The 17,749-nt window shown below is 41.6% G+C and overlaps 1 protein-coding gene across 1 annotated transcript in view; it reads left to right on the top strand.

The window, feature by feature from the left end:
• Window positions 1-5,471: 5,471 nt before the first annotated feature.
• Window positions 5,472-17,749, top strand: part of TMEM245 (transmembrane protein 245) — a 90,701-nt gene continuing 78,423 nt past the window's right edge. The window contains exons 1-2 of the mRNA XM_081067733.1: window positions 5,472-6,279; window positions 16,520-16,637. Coding sequence (XP_080923859.1) covers window positions 5,584-6,279; window positions 16,520-16,637 — 814 coding nt within the window. The 5' untranslated portion in view covers window positions 5,472-5,583. The remainder of the gene's footprint in view (window positions 6,280-16,519; window positions 16,638-17,749) is intronic.

The raw sequence follows: 17,749 nt of genomic DNA, 5'->3' as shown, positions 1-17,749 counted from the left end.
GGAAATTTCTTAGGGCCCAGTTGCAGGTACAAAGGCCAGGGATACGCTGTGAGAAAAGGCAGCTGAAGTGGAGTGGACATAAGTCATCTGCACCCAGGAGGTCAAGAAGTTTTAACCACTTGTTAATTCATTCAATAAATACGTATTTATTGAGAACTCTTATGTGCCAACCCCTATGCTAGACCCTGAATATGGAGGATTCCGAAAAGAACACCTCCTGATTTCTGCCCCTAAGTCTCACAGCCTAGTTAGGGAGTCAGACACCATGATAATACCTTGTGGTGACTGTAAGTGGTGAGGCAATGCTCAGGTGTGGTGCAAACCTGGAGTAGGGACCCTCACCCAGCTTGGGACAGCCACGAAAGCAGGAGGGGGTAGTGAAGCTGACTCTGAAGGAAGGGGTAGGAGTAAAGCAGGCAAAGGGTGTGAAGAAGCATCTCTATGAAAGGGAAGAACAAGCCCAGAAGAAAGACCAGCATGATGCGTTCGGGAACCACTGTCATTTGACAAGGTCTGTCTTAGTTTCGTATGGCTGCTGTAACACATTACCATCAATTAGTAGCTTAGAACAGAAATGTCTTCTCTTGCAGTTCTGGAGGCCAGAAGTCTGAACTGAATCTTACGGAACTAACATCAAGGTATTGGCAGGGTTGCTTGCTTCTGGGAAGTCCAGGGAAGAGGATCCTTCATTGTCCCTTCCAGCTTCTGGTGGCTGTGGGTATTCATGTCATCATCATCAATTGTCTGCCTCTGTGGTCAGAGCTTCTCTTCCGTAGTCTAATCTCCCCCTGATGAGGCACTTGTGGTTATATTGAGGCCCCACCCATAGAATCCAGGATAATCTCCTCATCTCAAAATCTTTTAACTTAATCTTACATGCAAAGTGCCTGTTACCGTGTAAAGTGACACACTTCACAGGTTCCAGGGATTCACACCTGGATATCTTGTGGGACCAGCACAGTACTGTGGGATAAAGGACAAGGAAGGGAGTGGGGAGGGGTGAGGCAAGTCCCTCACCTTGGACCTTGGAAATCGTAGAAAGAGCTCGGATGCCTTCCTATGAGGTCAGGGGGCTTAGAAGGGATCAGATTCTATGTTAGAAAGATCACGCTGGCTGTCATGTAGAGAGAATTGATTGGAGTGAGCAAAAGGGCAGAGAGACCAGCTAGAGGCTGTAGTGACATCAGTATGGTGACAAGAGTATACAAAAAGTGACACTTAGCATTCAAAACCAGCCAGACTTGGTTCTCAAATGAAGATCGTTCATTTATAAATAAAGAGGGATCAGTCTGGCCAATTTGAAATGCATCCACCATCTTGTTTTCAGTGTTGCTCTGATTTGCGGCAGACGGTGGCTGGCTGTTGGATGGCCTCAGCCTTGGTTGGAGTACATTGTTGGGAGTAGAGCCAAGGAAGGGGTGGATTAAGAATTTCAAATGCTGATCCCTAACTCTCAAATTTCAACCATTGCAGATAAAGTGTTCCAGATAAAATCACTCCAGTGAAGACGAGGAGCCACCAGTGAAGGACACTTAAAGCCAGCCACTTTCCCGACCGGCAATTCTGGTTTTCAGCAATAATTGTTCATCACAAAATTTACCTTGCAGATGCCCATTCTCCCTAACGACCTCCCTCCCACTCTAGAAGAGGAAGTGGAAGTTACTTTGCTTGCAGACTTTTAAAAAAAGGATGCCTCCCTCCTCTTCCCACCTGAAGAACTTCCCAAGATATTTTTTATTCATCTGGCCCTTTCCTCGGTACATGGGTCTCAATTGGGTTGGTTGAATCAACTTGATAATCTTTTTACTGACCTTTTTACAAACTGATAAGATGGGCTTTGTTGGAAAATTAGCTGCAGCTGGACTGAGTTTACTGATAAGATATGCTTTGTTGGAAAATTAGCTGCAGCTGGACAGCACAGATGGAAGGACAGGAACCCAGACTAGAAAGACAGGAACCTGAAGGCAGGAAAGGCTCCACTCCACTCCGTGAACCGGCAGGACCTGTCCTGTACGTGGGGTCTTATGTCTCAGTATGGGAAGCGGAGAGAAAAGGGGGAGTAGTCAAGGAGTCGGGCAGGGCTTCATGGTATCAGACTTGTTTGTGCCATTTATTTTTTAGCTTTTAGGATTTAAAAACACAAACAAAACTATAATTGATCACATACACAGCTAACTATTTTCTTGTAAACCAGTTCCTTACATCTTTAGTCTGCCCATTGTATCTAGTATCAGGTACTCAATGGTTAGGTATAGTAGGGAAAGCAAGTAAGTTCCATCTTGTGTGCCTACTTTGTTCAGTTAGTAGTGGCTCCCTAGAATGTTCGGCTGAGAAGGATTTTGAGGCTGTGTCTGGGCTCAGTGAGAAAGAGTTCAGTGGTTGATTAGCAAAGGACTTTGCTAAAAAGGAAAGTGGTAACTCATATTTGGAATCGGAATGCATGTCTGTTTGATTACATTTTCATATGCTCTCTCCTCCTGCACTATACATACCACTTTGTACATGATGTACACACTCCATTGTAAGCCCAGGACCTTGTACAAAGCAGGTGCTTAGTACAACTCAGTAAATGTTTATGGAGGACTCTAAGGAAGATGCAATGTCCTGGAGAATCCTCTCCCTGTGTTTGTTTTACCTCCGGGGCTGTTATCTTGATACCTGGGGAGTCTGTGGACATTAATTGTTGTTTAGGAGATGCCTCTTGGCTTCTCTAGGACAAAATGAAGAGTCCCCTGAGAGCCACTATCAGATTCTCACCATGTCCTAGGTGTTGTACTACTGTCTTAGACACACTCTCTCATTTCATCCTCACGGCAACCAATGATGTAGGTATTATTTTTCAGCCAGAAAGCTTTCTGTTGCAAGAAATGTAAAACTGAACTGAAGCTGGATTAAATGACTAGGAAATTCATTGGTTTATACAACAGGAGGGCCAGGGGCAGTGTGGTTCCAGGGTCCACCTGATCCACTCTGAATCTTTTTTATCTCCACTGTATCCTGGCTGCCTATGGAGTCTGTTCTTCCCTGAGGTCACTGGAGTGAGTTGCTATGTAGGGACAATAAGGAAAACCCAAGTAGCCTCGTATTTTGAAGGGGTTGCCTAAAAGCACGTGCCCTGTGAGCTAGAGATTTGAGTGAACTGTGTGTGCCCTTTTCAAATTTAGTTTGTAGGCCCTACATCCCAGTATTTTAATTTTTTTCTGATTTCAACCATAAGAATACCTAGAAGACACATTCCCAAGGTTTCAATACTATTTATCACAGAAAGAACAAGCAGGTTTTTTAAAAAGGCTATCACTGATTCATTCACTTGCGCAGCAAACCTTGAGCTTCTAATCTGTATCGAAAATGCCCTGTGCCGTGTCAGGGGCTCGGGACACAGAACTGAACCCATGTAAACCACTGACTTTGAAGGCAGTGTGCTGAGTGTAATCGTAGAAGGGTGAATAAAATGTTGTGGGATTTTATTCACAGCCTTGTGTTAGGCCGTGTAAATGTTAGTTTCTAGTACTTCAGACTTCGTTTCTGTTAGAGTTCATTCTTGACTAGAAATTCCATCGGAGACTTCTCAGTTCTATTGCTTTGGCCATTAGAACAGTTTTCAAATGGTCAGCAATTTTGCCTTTTATTGAGACTTGGAAGCAGAGCACTGTGAAAGGACATTTTTGATTTGTTGAGCAGGGGCCCCAACATAATTTGGGGGAACACTCCACCTGCCCCCTCATGTTCACTGCATACATATGTCAGTTTCTGTTTGCATCCATTGATAAATACTTTCGTTATGGAACATGGGGTCTTTTCTTTTGTAACTGGAGGGAAAGAGCTCAGTCTTTGGTTGGAGGAGGACAGAAGGGATGTCTGGTCTTTGTTCTCTCACTGACCCTTTGGATGGGTTTTGAACCCTTGTGGTTAGAGGACAGAAGGTCAGAAGGAATTCTTCATGAGAGGAGATATAATACATTAGGCACAACTGACCTGGTTTAGGGCATGGGTGACAAAAGGACACAGAGTCCGCAAGTCAGGGAGAAGAACCTCCTCCCCAGTTCTAAGTGGAACCCAGCTCTGCTTTGGTATCCTGAGGATTGGAAGTTTGGAAGTGTCCAGGATCTGGAAATAGTGACATTGGCTCTGGAAATCTTATGACAGGCACTGAACTCAGTGAGATGTGTGGGCAGCAGGGTGGACATAAGATGGTTGGTGGTCAACTCATGTCTCTGGGTATCTGAGGGGCACCCCTTTGGGACTTCCTAGAAATCACTGACGACTTTCTTGGAGGGAGACTGAGGCATTGCTGTTACATAAATGGGAGCTTGAGTCAGTGTAAAATGGAATGCTGAAAGCAAACATGACCATAACTTGTAATCATAATTTCATCAGCCCTAGACAAAGTAGTTAAGAAGCAAAGCAACAGAAGCAAAATATTTACAGAGTCAGAGTCCAAAGACCACTTGAAAAACAAGGACTGTGATCTGAGACCCAAAAATCAGATGGAAAGGAATTACTTTTTTCTTTTAGTTTAAAATTTATTGAAAATGAAAAAGGGATAACTTGCAGGGTTTTGAAGCACCCCCATATTGAGTACTCAGTAAAGGCTTCCTTGCTTCATCTAATAATAATAATAATGCTATTTGAGATGTTTTATGAGTAGTAGCCTTGGATCCTAGGACTTTTCCAACAGAACAGAAGCACCTTGCACTGCCCCAGAGCTTCCTTTTTCTCTCCTGAGACAAGAGCTTCTATTATTATCATTCCCATGTGACAGAGGGGAAATTGGGGGTGGGGGCTTAATTGACTGACTCCAGGTCTCGGAAAGAAATAGTGGCAGTTTGAGACTCTGATCTAGAGCTCCTTCAGGATTTAGATTGCTCCCACACTGACAACTACACCAGTGGTTGTCAGCAATCGCTGCACATTACAGTCCTCTGAGGAACTTGAATATGCCAAAGGACCCCTGTCATGCCAATTAGCATAGTAAGAGACAGACATAGGAAACAGAATTTAAGTAGTTAAATCTGAATTTAAATACTTCTGCCACTTACTAGCTGTGTGACATTGGCAAGGTACTTACCTTCTCTGTGTTTTAGTGTTCCTCTTTGTAAACGAGATGATACCGCCTTCTTTGCAGGGTTGTTCTAAAAATTTAGTTTATAGGAATGAGGCACTTAGAACAGGGCCTGCCACGTGCTAATTGCTATTTAAAAATCCTGCCAAATATACCAAAGCAAACATTGTTCAGTGTTTGTTCATTAAATCAGTACAACAGAATTTGGGGATCGGTCTTTTATAAGTACTACCCCTCAGGGTTCTGATGTGCAGCCTGAGTTTGCAATCTGTGAATGTAGTGTCTCTTGTGGGATTCCGCCTCCCGGAAAGTTGTCATTAAGGAATGGGTGAAAGGAGATTTTTCTTTTTTTCCTCTCCCCCTCCTGATTTTGAGCCCAGAAACCTGTTACCTGGAACGTGCAGGACCACTGGGTGCAAGTAGCCCGGGAGTGAAGGGATTCGCCCTATCCTCACTGGGAGTTGTAGTTTGCGGAAGGTTCTGTGAGCGCTCGGCGGCCAGCTAGGACTACAACTCCCACAATGCCGCGCGCGGCCTCCTCTGCCTCTCGCGGGTGGCTCTCTGCGGGCTTTCCAGTGTCGCCTCTCGGCGGCAGCAGCGGCGGCGGCAGAGGCACCATGGCCGACGGCGGCGGCGGTCCCCCGGAGCCACCCAGTCCCCAGGACTCCCCGGGCCCGGCGCCACGGGGTTTGCGCGCGGTCAGGCCGGGCGGCGGCACCGGCGGCGGCGGCAGCGGCGGGGAGACCCCGCGGACGGCGGCGCTGGCGCTGCGCTTCGACAAGCCCATCAAGCAGGCCTTCTACAACACGGGGGCCGTGCTGTTCGTGTGCCTGTGCTGTGGCGCCGCCGTGCTCGTCTACTTCATCCTGGAGGCGTTCCTGCGGCCGCTGCTGTGGGCCGTGCTGTGCGGCACTTTCCTGCACCCGTTCAAGACCTCGCTGACGCGCCGGGGCCGCCGCTGGCTGCAGCGCCTGCACCGCGCGCACACGCCCATCGTGCTGGCCGCGCTGCTGCTGCCGCTCTGCTTCGCCGACTACGGCGTCGAGGCCCTGGGCGAGCAGGCGCTGCGCCGCCGCCGTTTGCTGCTGCTGCTGGGCGCCGGCGGCCCGCTGCTCTACGGCCTCTACAGCCTTGGCAGCTACCTGGGCGTGCAGGTGCTGCTGGCTCAGGCCGGCGCCCTCATCTGCTGCGGGCTGGACTATTTCAGCAGCCTGTGGGTGAGTGAGCCTCGGCCCGGTCCCTCCTCGGTGCCGGCGGGCGCGCAGTGCCCCTTTCTACAGCCGCGGTGCATGCGCTGGGCTGCGATCCTGCGCTCCTCACTGTGGAAGGGCGACCAAAGGTCCACACCTGTGCGGCACTGTCAGCCTCCACCTTCCTTCCCCTGCACCCGAGCACCTTGGCACACTGCCCTTCAAAGAGAGGGCGGCTGCGGTTGGAAACAGCGTCCCTGTCCCCCGCCCCCATTCTCATAGACCCTGTTAGGGGACCCTGGTGGGAATCGCTGTTCCACTTTGCAGGTAGGAGCTCCAGAGCGTCGGCAGGTGGAGTTGAATTTATTCCTGGTCGTGGAGTTGGGGGGGTGCACCGGCCATCTTCAGTTTCGCTCACGTGGGACTCTTCTGGATAGCGCAGCTGGAAGGGACCTTAGAGAGCCTCCCTAGTTCAACCTCTCATCCTATAAACAGGAGAGGCAACTTGTTACCCGGCTAGTGCTAGTTAGGGAGAAGTAGGAGACGGGTGACTTAAGTTTCTCAAGTCCTAAAACAGCTTTCTGAATAGTCTGGGCTGCCTTTCCGTTCAGGTGATTTCAGTGTTGCACCGCGGCCCCACTCCTTGGGAACTACTCGCGTTGTGCAGGGATTGCTGTACCACACTCATGTCTCCCCCCGCCTGTATGACCTAGGCAGACTGAGTGAAAGAGAGCTAGATCCATGCTGCTTGGTCACCCTGGGCCTATTCTTAGAAAAGTAGGGAGCTTAGAATTGGAAGGGATTTCAAAACTAATTTAGTGACACGTTTCCTAACTCATAAGATTGTAGACAAGCTCATTACCCAAATATTTAACTCGGGACTGTTATAAAACAAGTGGCTGTATAATGCATAAGAATTCAAACTCATGAGTAAACAGTACCATTGAGAAATAGTTTGATTCACTTTTGTCAGTATTCAATGCACCTTGACATCAAGTTGCCAAGTAATTCTACATATCTGTCCTGCAGGGTTTTGACTTGCTCGAGGTTATTGGTAGAATGATGACTGATCCCAGAACTCCTGTCTTCTCTTGCTCTATCAAGACCACCTTTCAGGTCAAGTTAAAAGTTGATTGAGTATGCTCGTAGGTACTGGGCTTTGTGAGGGATTTAAAAGGAGGAAGATGCAGGCTCTGACTTCAAGGTGCCTCTAATCATATGTGAACATAATCCCAAGGAGATGACTGACAAATGAATGTTCATTACCCACCAGTTATGGGCCAGCAAGGCATTGCAAGGTATTGGGCAGCACCTCATCCATCCGTTTGTAATGCTGCCTGTGTGCAACTGCTAAGTGATCAGGCAGAAGCCTTGGCCTCCAAAAGGGCCATTTCAATTGTGGTAGGAGGGAGGGAGATGGAACACCCTTTTTCAGTTCCTGGGGCTTGCTGGGTTGTCAGGTGGAAGTGGTTCTAGAGTTAATTTACTTTTTGCTGCCTGATGCCTGCCACTATTCAGGAGAGGTTTCTGAGGGCCAGAGAATGGGATTGTCCCAGTGATTCAGGTTGTGAACAGATCCACATTTCACATTTATGGAGTCCCAGTTGAGTGTTCTTTCTCCTTTACCTTGTTTCCCAATTCAGTTAAGTTGATCGGATGCCTCTTATATAGAAGGCAGGATACTATATGCTGTTAAAAAATACTGGGCGCCAAAAAAATGTTTACAAGTGGACACTTTGGTCAGCATTGCTCGAGCAGTAGTTCGCTGTAATCAGAAGTGTCTGGACGCTGATGGTAACCACTTCGAGCACCTCTTGTAATTGCAGAAGTCAAATGTGACTTGTATTCATCTTTTGTTACTGGTATATATCGAGTATTACAATTTTAATACAGTTTTCCTTAAAGTATAAATACATTTTTGGGGGGCACCCTCTGTATAAAGACTACTGTGACATGTTCCTATCCTCAAGAAATTCAGTCTTGTCAAAGGCAGACACATTTATAGATTCTTCTAACATTTTTTGACTTGATGTTGCAGTTTACTGTAAATTACTGTAGCCACGACCTAGTACCTATCCACTCAGCTGTAGGAAATTAGAAAAGAAAGGCCTAACATAATAGTGTATTTTTATACTAGAGAAAGAAGTTGAATACATGGGTAAATTGACATGCTTAGTGGAAAATGAAGCATTTCTGGAATTGAATACTTGTAAAGACGTGCCTGCAGCTCGATGTATATAGTCTTGAGTATCATTTTACTAAAGATAAACTCTCATCTCTAATTTTTACCTAAATACCCTAGTACCTAATAGCATATCTCTGCTCAGAAGAGAAATAAGGGCCAAGATTGATTAGGCTAAAAGGGGGGGGGAAGGTCAAGCCAATTAATGATTAAAAAGTCTTGAAACTCAGTTATTTGGCTAAAGTGGTGGGGACAAGGGAGGAGAAGAAGGGGTAAAAAAAACAACACCATTGTAAACGAGACAGTATGAGTTGTTAATTAAAAGAGAGTAGGAAGGGGTAGAGGGGCTAAATGGCACGAGTAGAGCCTGGAGGTTGATCCCAGTTTGAGAGAAGGCTTGCAGTTGTGTTTTCTTGAAGCGGCACTGGGGTGGGTGGTTGGTTGGATGGGGGTGAGGTGGATCTGAGAAGCAGAGACAAGGAGTTCAGGGCTCTCTGCCAAAAGTGCTGATTAAGGCCTGCCCTGAAGTAAACGTAGGTCATGTGACTGGGCAGGGGGCCCACTCTGTAACTTTTCTATCTCATAGTTCGCCGCTGGTTTGGTCTGGTAAGACCGAGCAGGGCTGCCTGTTACAGGAAAAGAGTCGATGCTTTCTGGACAACTTGTAAATTTGAGTCTGCTGCTGAGAAGAGGTATGATGGAGAGGCAGAGAGAAAAGTGACATTTAAGCAAGTCGACGTTTTGGAGAGCTAACAATTCCTACATTGAAGACTCAACTTTTGAGCCGTGAACCAGGCACTGGATTCGCTGCTTTCCTGTGTGTTATTTCATTCTCAACAATCCTGTGAAGTAGGGGGGAGGGGTATCACAGGTGAGAAGACTGATTAGAGATTGATCTGTTTGCCCTATTAGTCAATGTATTCTACAGACCTATCAGCAGTTGAAGTCCCTTTGTCATCCAGATTTTCAATAAGGATTTACAAGGTTTCCGCCAATAAGTTGTGTTTAACTTTTTTAGTTTATTTTTTTAGTATGAATTGATTTTAGTTATTAAGAAAAACAAAGAAGATCAGAATCGGACTAACCATACATGTTCTCCCAAAGACCTCTGGGTCGTCTAGAAACCTTAGTCATCTCTCTCTTTGCTTTTATCGTTGTAGCTGTTCAGTTATTTCCAGAAACTGTCCAGTTTTCCTTTGTAGTGTCTTCAGTGCCTGTGTTTTCCTGGTACTAGTTTATCCTTCCAGTTCAGTTCCCCTTCACCTCACTTTTGGGTTAATTCGGGCTCCTAGCTCTTTTCCTTGACTCTAAGTCTCCTAACATTCCATCCTGCTTACATGTGAAGGAGTAATCATTTATGGTATGAGTAATTTTTTAAAAAATCAGTTTCAAATATATTAGAATATTGTATTGTGTTAGTGATTTCTAAACACTTAAAAAAAATCATTTGTTGTACCAAGTTCCCATGTGACTCAGTCCGTAGGGTTTTTTGGCGTCTCCCCATGGTGTAGAGTTGTCAGGATAAATCTGAAAAGCTAATGGCTTCCCCTGCTCCACCACTTTTTTTTTTTTTTTTTTTTTGGCTGGGAGTAATTTGGCCTTCGTCTCTATTAGTTCAGACTTATGAGCAAAGTTGAAGACCGTTGAACAGTTTTTGCAGTAGTAATAGATTTTTGTTCTCTGCAGTCTCTGATCCCATGATTTCCATTTTACTTTATAAAGAAGCATGAGGTGGAAAGACTAGTGGCTGAAAGATGAGAAGAGTGTAAATTCTAAGCAGAGCTCTGTCAATAACTTGCTTTGTGACCTTGAACAGACCCGGGCTCTTTGGGCAACTCAGCCCCAGTTGTGTGAAGTGTGGCATTAGCTTGGACAATTTCTACAGTTCCTTGATGTTCAGCTTTACAGATCCCAAGAGTTTGGCAGTACTGCCGGTGAGGTTCTCAGGAAGTGTACCTTAGCCATCCGGGCCTACTCCATTCCACTTCTCAACCCTTTTTAGGTGCGTTTTTGCTTGCTGACAACACTAAGGAGGAAGGTTTCCAGTGCTTAGATTGTTTCTCAGTTAAAGATTTTCATTTTCAAAGATTCTTGACTATTAGGTTCCCACACCACAAAGAGAACAGTTTTTAAATGACCATTAAGCTGTCTTAAAGGATAATGAAATAACTGAAGCAATAGCTGATTGGGACTATGACTAGGGCTGTGGCTCCATAACTGGGGAAGAATTCTGTCATTTTTATTTTCTCGTAAAAGACTTGGGAAGTTGTTTTGCAAAAACATGCAGCAGAATCGAGCCAAGGTGTTTTTTCATTTAATGTCCAGATGACAATAAATTAAGCAATAACAGGATAAAAGGCAAACTCTACTTACATTTTATGTATTTAATATATTTTAAATCAGAAACTATGCATGGCTGAGTCAAATGTAAGGAAAATACGATTATTAGTTTGCTTTATTTGTAGTGCTAAGTGAATATTGCCAATTATTTGTGCAGTCTTACATAGTGTCTTAATAGTACACATGCAGAGTCTTATATAGTGTTTAAAAATGAGTACTGAATGTTTATTTTGAAAAGGACACATTGTTTTAAACAACACAAATTTAAGAAAGTATGACTTGTAAAGTGTTGCTCATTGATGTATTCTGGGAAGAAAATTCATTCTTGAACAAATTTGCTCAGAAGCTAAGCATATCTCAGAGAAAGAGACAGAGAAATAAAAAACTGTTAAAGGCACACTTTCAGGAATTCATACTAGAAATTATGTGTGAAATTTGAATGTATGAATTTTTATTTTCAGTTTGTTATTTTACAGAATAGTGATTTAAAAAATTGAGTCAAGTATAAAACATGCATGTTATATAAAAGAAACTTAAGCAGCATATAGAAGTTTATATGGTAAAAGTGAATTGTGGTCTCTTTTCTCGGTTACCATTTCCACTGTACAGAAGTTACTATTGTTATTGATGAATAGTCCTCTAAATTTATTTCTGTGCCTATGTGGACATATGAAGGATAGGATTGTTGTTTTTTAAAGCAGAATTGGGATAACATGTATAAAACTCTGCACCTTGCTCTTTAATTTATCGTTGTATTTTGGACATCTTTCCTTGTTAGCACATATAAACTTGTTTCTTTTTAATAGAACTGTAGTATAAAAAGTTGTTTTTCTCTAGATGCCTTTTACAAAGTGTTCCTATCAGATTATTTTAGCTCTGAATGTGTATTAGGATAATCTGGTAAACATTTTAAACATTGGTTATTGTATAATCATAATGGTTTAATAGAAACTCTAAAAATGTTTTTATAAATGGCCTAACTTTTTGAACTATTATAGTGATATTCTGTGACTTCTGGGAAATCACTTCAAAATACTGGAAAAAAAAAATCTGTAAGTTGAAAGAGTTTTAAGTTAAAAACACTTAGGCCAATGTACAGTACCAGGTGGGCACTAGACTAATTGGGGGGAATCACTTAGTAAATTATGTAAATGTCTAACCACTAAGTTGTACACTTGAAACTAATATAAAATAATATTGAATGTCAATTGTAATTGAAAAATAAAAATTAAAAATATTGCTATTTATAAAAATAATACTCATAGAAAATTCAGTACTTGCATAAATTTATGCATAAGCAATGCATAAAGAAGCAGATTACCCCCTGAAATCCAGCCATCCAGAGATATTTTTTTAACATTTTGGTTAGTTTATTTTCACCATTATAAGTTTGTACTTGCATGAATTTATACTGTCATTAAATATAGATATTCGTCACGCCTTTGAAAGTCTGAATAATTATTCCATTATTTGGACATACCTTTATTTAAATAGTCCTCTATAAAATGACATTTAGGTTGTTAGCAAATTGTTTACATTTTAAACTGCTACAGTGAATATTTCTGTATCTGTCTGCATAGTATAGAGTGCTTCTGTAAACAGATTCCCAGAAATGGAATTGAGGAGTATTTTTAAGTGGTTATTTTATTATTTTTTATTTATTTATTTTGCAACAATGTTGCTAACTTTTTTTGATATCATATTTATTTATTTTTGAAGAACTCCTGGATCTACTTTACTTTTTGTTTCTCTCTTTTTTTTTTTTAAATTAAATGTATTGCGGGCCTGCCCCGTGACTCAGGTGGTTGGAGCACTGTGCTCTTAACACTAAGGCTCCTAACACCGAGGTTGCCGGTTCAATTCCCACATGGGCCAGTGAGCTGCGCCCTCTACAGCTAAGATTGGGAACAACAGCTCTCCCTGGAGTTGGGATCCTGTGAGCATCTGGAGATTGGTGTGAGCTGCTGAGTGCTGCCACCAGCTGCTGTGTGCCGCCCAGAGCGGCCAGTGGCCAGTGTGAGTGGTTGGCAGCCGGGGTGAGTGGCCGGCAGCCATCGAGCGCTGCCGGGAGCTGCTGTGAGTGGTTGACCAACGACTGGCAACCAACTGCCTCAGCTGGGGGGAGTGCAAGGCTCCTCATAATACCAGCATGGGCCAGGGAGCTGTGTCCTACACAACTAGACTGAGAAACGACGGCTTGAACCGGAGTGGAGGATGGGAGGCGGAAGAAGGGGGGAAAATGTACTGGGGTGACAATGGTTAGTAACATTATATAGGTTTCAAGTGTACGTTTCTATAATACGTCATCTATATAGTACATTGTGCATTCATCACCCAGTCAGTTCTTCCATCACCGTATATTTGACCCCCGTTTTCCTTTTTTTACCACTCCCCCTTCCCCCCTTCCCCTCTGGTAACCACTAAACTGTTGTCTGTGTCTGTGAGTTTTTTTTGTCTTGTTCGTTTGTTGCTTTCAGTGAAGTCATATGGTTCTCAATTTTTTTCTGTCTGACTTATTTTGCTTAGCACGATAACCTCAGGATCCATCCATGTTGTTGCAAATGGCAATATGTCTTCTTATGGCTAAGTAATATTCCATATATGTACACACACACACACACACACACATATATATATATATATATATATATATATATATATGTACCATGATTTCTTCAGTCATCTATCGAAGGACGCTTTGGTTGTTTCCATGTCTTGGCCATCGTGAATAATGCTGTAGTGAACAGGGGTACATATATCTTTATCGATAAATGTTTCCAGATTTTTGGGGTAGATACCCGGGAGAAGGATTGCTGGGTCATATGGTAATTCTGTTCTTAATTTTTTTGAGGAAACTCCATACTGTCTTCCATAGTTGCTGCACCAATTTAGTACATTCCCACCCGTAGTATACGAGGGTTCCTTTTTCTCCACAACCTCTTCAACTTAAAGTGGTTATTTTAAACTAAAATGAGATTATCTGTGAGTTTCATTCAGGTTTACTGGGTGAAAACACATGCTTCTCTTTAGACCATGATTTTCCCCTAAAAAATCTGAAGTATGCAGTCTCTTATTTTTCTCTCTCCCGGCAAGTGATACAAATTTCAAAGTATAGATAAGAAACAAAAAGTTTTTGGAGGTTAAAAGTATCATAGGCTTAAAATCAGCAAGTTTATAACTTTTGTGATCCTGCTTCAGCTGCTCGTTGGGGGCGGGCTTTCCTACTTTGTCATCCCTGACTTATGGTCAGCTTTTGCTCACTTGTGGTGATGGTAGCTTACTCCATTTTTAGATAGCCATAGTTTGTTAGATTTATCGTCCTGTTGAACTAAAATGTGTTACTTCCTTATCCCACCTATTTCTACTGTCAGAACCATAGAAAATTAAGTCTGATGCCTTCCCCAGATGATATTTCCTAAGCTATTTGCAGATACCACTTTCCTCCGAAAATAAGACCTAACTGGAATATAAGCCCTACCATGATTTTTCAGGATGACATCCCTTGAACGTAAGCCCTAATGCGACTTTTGGAGCAAACCCGGTCTTATTTTCAGTGAAACACGGTAGCTATCATATCGTGACATTTCCTTCTCTTTTCTAAGCAAACAGCTTTTTTTCCTCCCAGCTATATTCGTATCTCCTATGTTGTGATTTCTATTTCCTTTCTCAGTCCGAATTTCATTGCTGATGTGGTTCAGTAGTGCAAAAGTCATTAAAACAGTCACTTACCTTGATATGAGTATTATACTCTCATTAATAGGCACTCACACCGGTTATACTCCCAATTTATACTGTCCTCTTGCCATTCTATATTTGTGCAGTTGAGTTTTGAACCTGAAAGCAGAACTTTGTATGTCTTCTCTATTAAATTTAATCTTATTTGAATTAACCCATTGTTCTAACTTCAGAATATCTTTGTGAATCATAGTCATCTCAGTTTTTACCTACTATTCCTAATTTTGTGTAATCTATGAGTTTGATTAATATGTCTTCTAGTTTTTAAATTACTGAACTTAATGTTTAATAGGGTGGAGCTGATTACCGCTCTGTAGCATGCAACTGAAGACCATACGTTTGCTGAGAATCACTTTTTTCAACAATTTGTAATTGCCAGAATCAACTGTTTTTATTTTCCCTTGTGAATACTGGAGCCACTTTTCCTCTTCTTTATTTTTCTAGCACCACCCTTATTTCTCTTTTTGGTTAAGAAAGCAGGGTCTGGAGCCAGATTTCTGGGTTCTAATCCTGACTGTCACTTTTTAGCTGTGTGACCTTGGGTAAGTCACTTTCTGGAAGTCTCAGTTTCTTTCATGTGTGAAATGGGAGTGATAATAGTACTTGTTTCCTGGGGTTATGAGAATTAAGTAAGTTCATATATATAAAGCATCAGAATAAGGCCTGGCCCATAGTAAGTGTTACTATGTAAGTGTGCTATTATTATACACACGTATTATTATACACATGTTTTGTTCTGAGCTCCACAGTCATATATCAGATTCTTTGAATTCTCAGGATTAAACAAGCTTGAACTTTCTTGAAGCAGCTACAGTATCACTTCCCATGTACTCATTATCTGGGGCTTCAGATCTCTGTAATATTTCATGTAATAGAGTTGCTTGAAGAAGAATATTTTAATATCCTTTTCATTGTATTATAAAAGAATTAGTGCTCATTAAAGGTACTTTGGAAAATACAGAGAAAAGGGAAAGGGAAAAACAAATCATAACCACACAAATAAAACCATTAATTTCTTAGTACATTTCCTTTTCCCTCCACCATGCAGTAAATATAATCATGTTGTGTTTTTTTTTGGATTTTGCTTTTTCCTTAATATTGTTAGAAATACTTTTATTTATGTAGTCTTTGTTTACAAAAACCTATTTTAGTGGTCGCATAACATTTTATTGAGTGAATTGTCCAAAGTTACCCACGTCTCAGTTGTTGAACTCTTAGATGATTGGCTTTTCAGTATTCTAAATTATACTCTGATGAGCTTCCTTTTACAGGATTTTCCATTATTGAGTAAGGTTCCAAAGCTGAATTCTCAGGTCAGAAGTTATAAACATTTTTAAGACCTGAAGACTATTTTTATTAGATAGATACGACCAAAATAAAATAGAAGGTATTTTTTTTCTGTTTTGTAATAATCATATCAATTCCCTTTTCTTCATTCTCTGAATGATAGCTTAATGTTCTTTTTTTTGTTTTAATTTGCCTTCACCCTCCCCCCAAGATTCAGGTTATTTTCCTAAGATCTTGGTGCTCACATTTGTTCTGGATTATATATTCCTTCCATATTTTGTGCATTTTCTATTAAAATGTGAGGTTATTAGAGAGATTTTTTAAAAAATATTTACTATAACTACATGGTATTTCAAATGGTTGTTTATTTCAATAGTCAATGGTATTTTAACAGCTATATATGATGTCAGTGGGGTAGTAGGTTGAGGGGCGTTATCGCTTTGTGAGAGGTGTAAATGTCTAACTATTATGTTGCTTTGTATATCTGAAACTAATGGAAAAAAAAATCTTTTAGAAGCGGCCCCCCCCAAAAAAAAAATTGGTTTAGCTAAACAGAAGAGAAAAACCTACACATTCTGCTTTTAACACTATCAAACTTTATCTTATGTGTGTTGTATCCACAGCTTTCATGCAATATAGATGCTTGCACATTTGGTAAAATTGTATGTTTATTTTCACGTGTATGTATATTTTACAACTATGTCTATATTTCATTTATTTAAGATCTGGACATTGGTAGTTGGCTATGTGTTGGCTGTTTCATTCAAGTGGAATGCAAGCACTGAACGCTACTTGAGAGCAGTTTCAATTCCTGTCTGGATTATATTGCTTTTTCATTTAGGTGGGTCCCTTTTTCTACGAAAGTTTAACTTAAGGTCAGCAGTGGCTGACCGTGCAAATCAAAGTGAATTGTTTATGGTGTTACATGTGCATTTAAAATTCTTTAAAATAATCTTTGGAAAATGTTCTGCTTTAATCTTTTATTATCTTTCATAAAAATGTTATGCTTTAAAATGTCTATCTTTTAATTACATTGAATGTTTATTTTCAGAAAGGTTCTTTAAAAATAAATGTATCTTAAAAAGTAGAGCACTTGGACTATATGACCATTTCTGAGTGTCACACTTAAGGAGCACATAGATAAGCAGTCAAGAATGATAAGAGGTGCTCAAAATCGTGTGAGAAACAATTAAAGGAACCAGAAATGTTTACTCTGGATAAGAGAAGGGAACCGGGCTATAGGCATGGGGAGAGGTGGAGCTAAGGAGGATATAATATTTGGAAGCTTGTTTCAAGTATTTGAAGAAGAGTCCTGTGAACGAGTAGTTTAAACAGATCTTTAACCGTGAGGGAGATAAGTTAGAGCAGTGAGTAGCTTCAGAGAGAAAAGTCTCTGTTCAGCAGGAGAATGACCGGTGTCACAGCTGCTCCAGATAATGAGTTCCCAGTTAGTTGAGACTGCCCTGTTAGCTGAGTGGCTGCTACGATGTTGTAGAGTGATTTTTTTTCAGGGACTCTTTATCTCCAGGTCTGAGCCTAGGGAAACATTAAGTTCTAATTTAAAAACAAAATTCAGTAACCTGGAGCGGTGGATAGCCTATTTAAAGGAGGTTTTTAGAACTACTTATTGTTTTAAAAAAAAAAAACACACCCGAAACAGGTGATTGAAAATATGTCTCTGCTTAGAGTCTGATGTTGAATAAAGTATTACTCTCTAGCTTTGCTGACTTGGAATGCTAGAGCAGTTGATCAGCAAGATCCCCTAATGTCTGATGTGACTCATTTTTGAATTTGAGGAAGGCAGAAACTCTAGACAAACTCAAGGAAATGCAAATGGCTACTGGGTAGGGACAGGATCGTCAGTCACCTGTTAGCAGTTTTGCAGTTATACACTAAGGATGATACAGTGAGACTTTTCGCAGTGCTCCTTTGGCCCATTCCACCCTCCTTGAC

This window comes from Rhinolophus hipposideros, assembly GCF_964194185.1.
Source record: "Rhinolophus hipposideros genome assembly, chromosome: 11".
In the NCBI taxonomy this organism is placed as follows: Eukaryota; Metazoa; Chordata; class Mammalia; order Chiroptera; family Rhinolophidae; genus Rhinolophus; species Rhinolophus hipposideros.
This window is presented reverse-complemented; position numbering and strand designations above follow the sequence as displayed.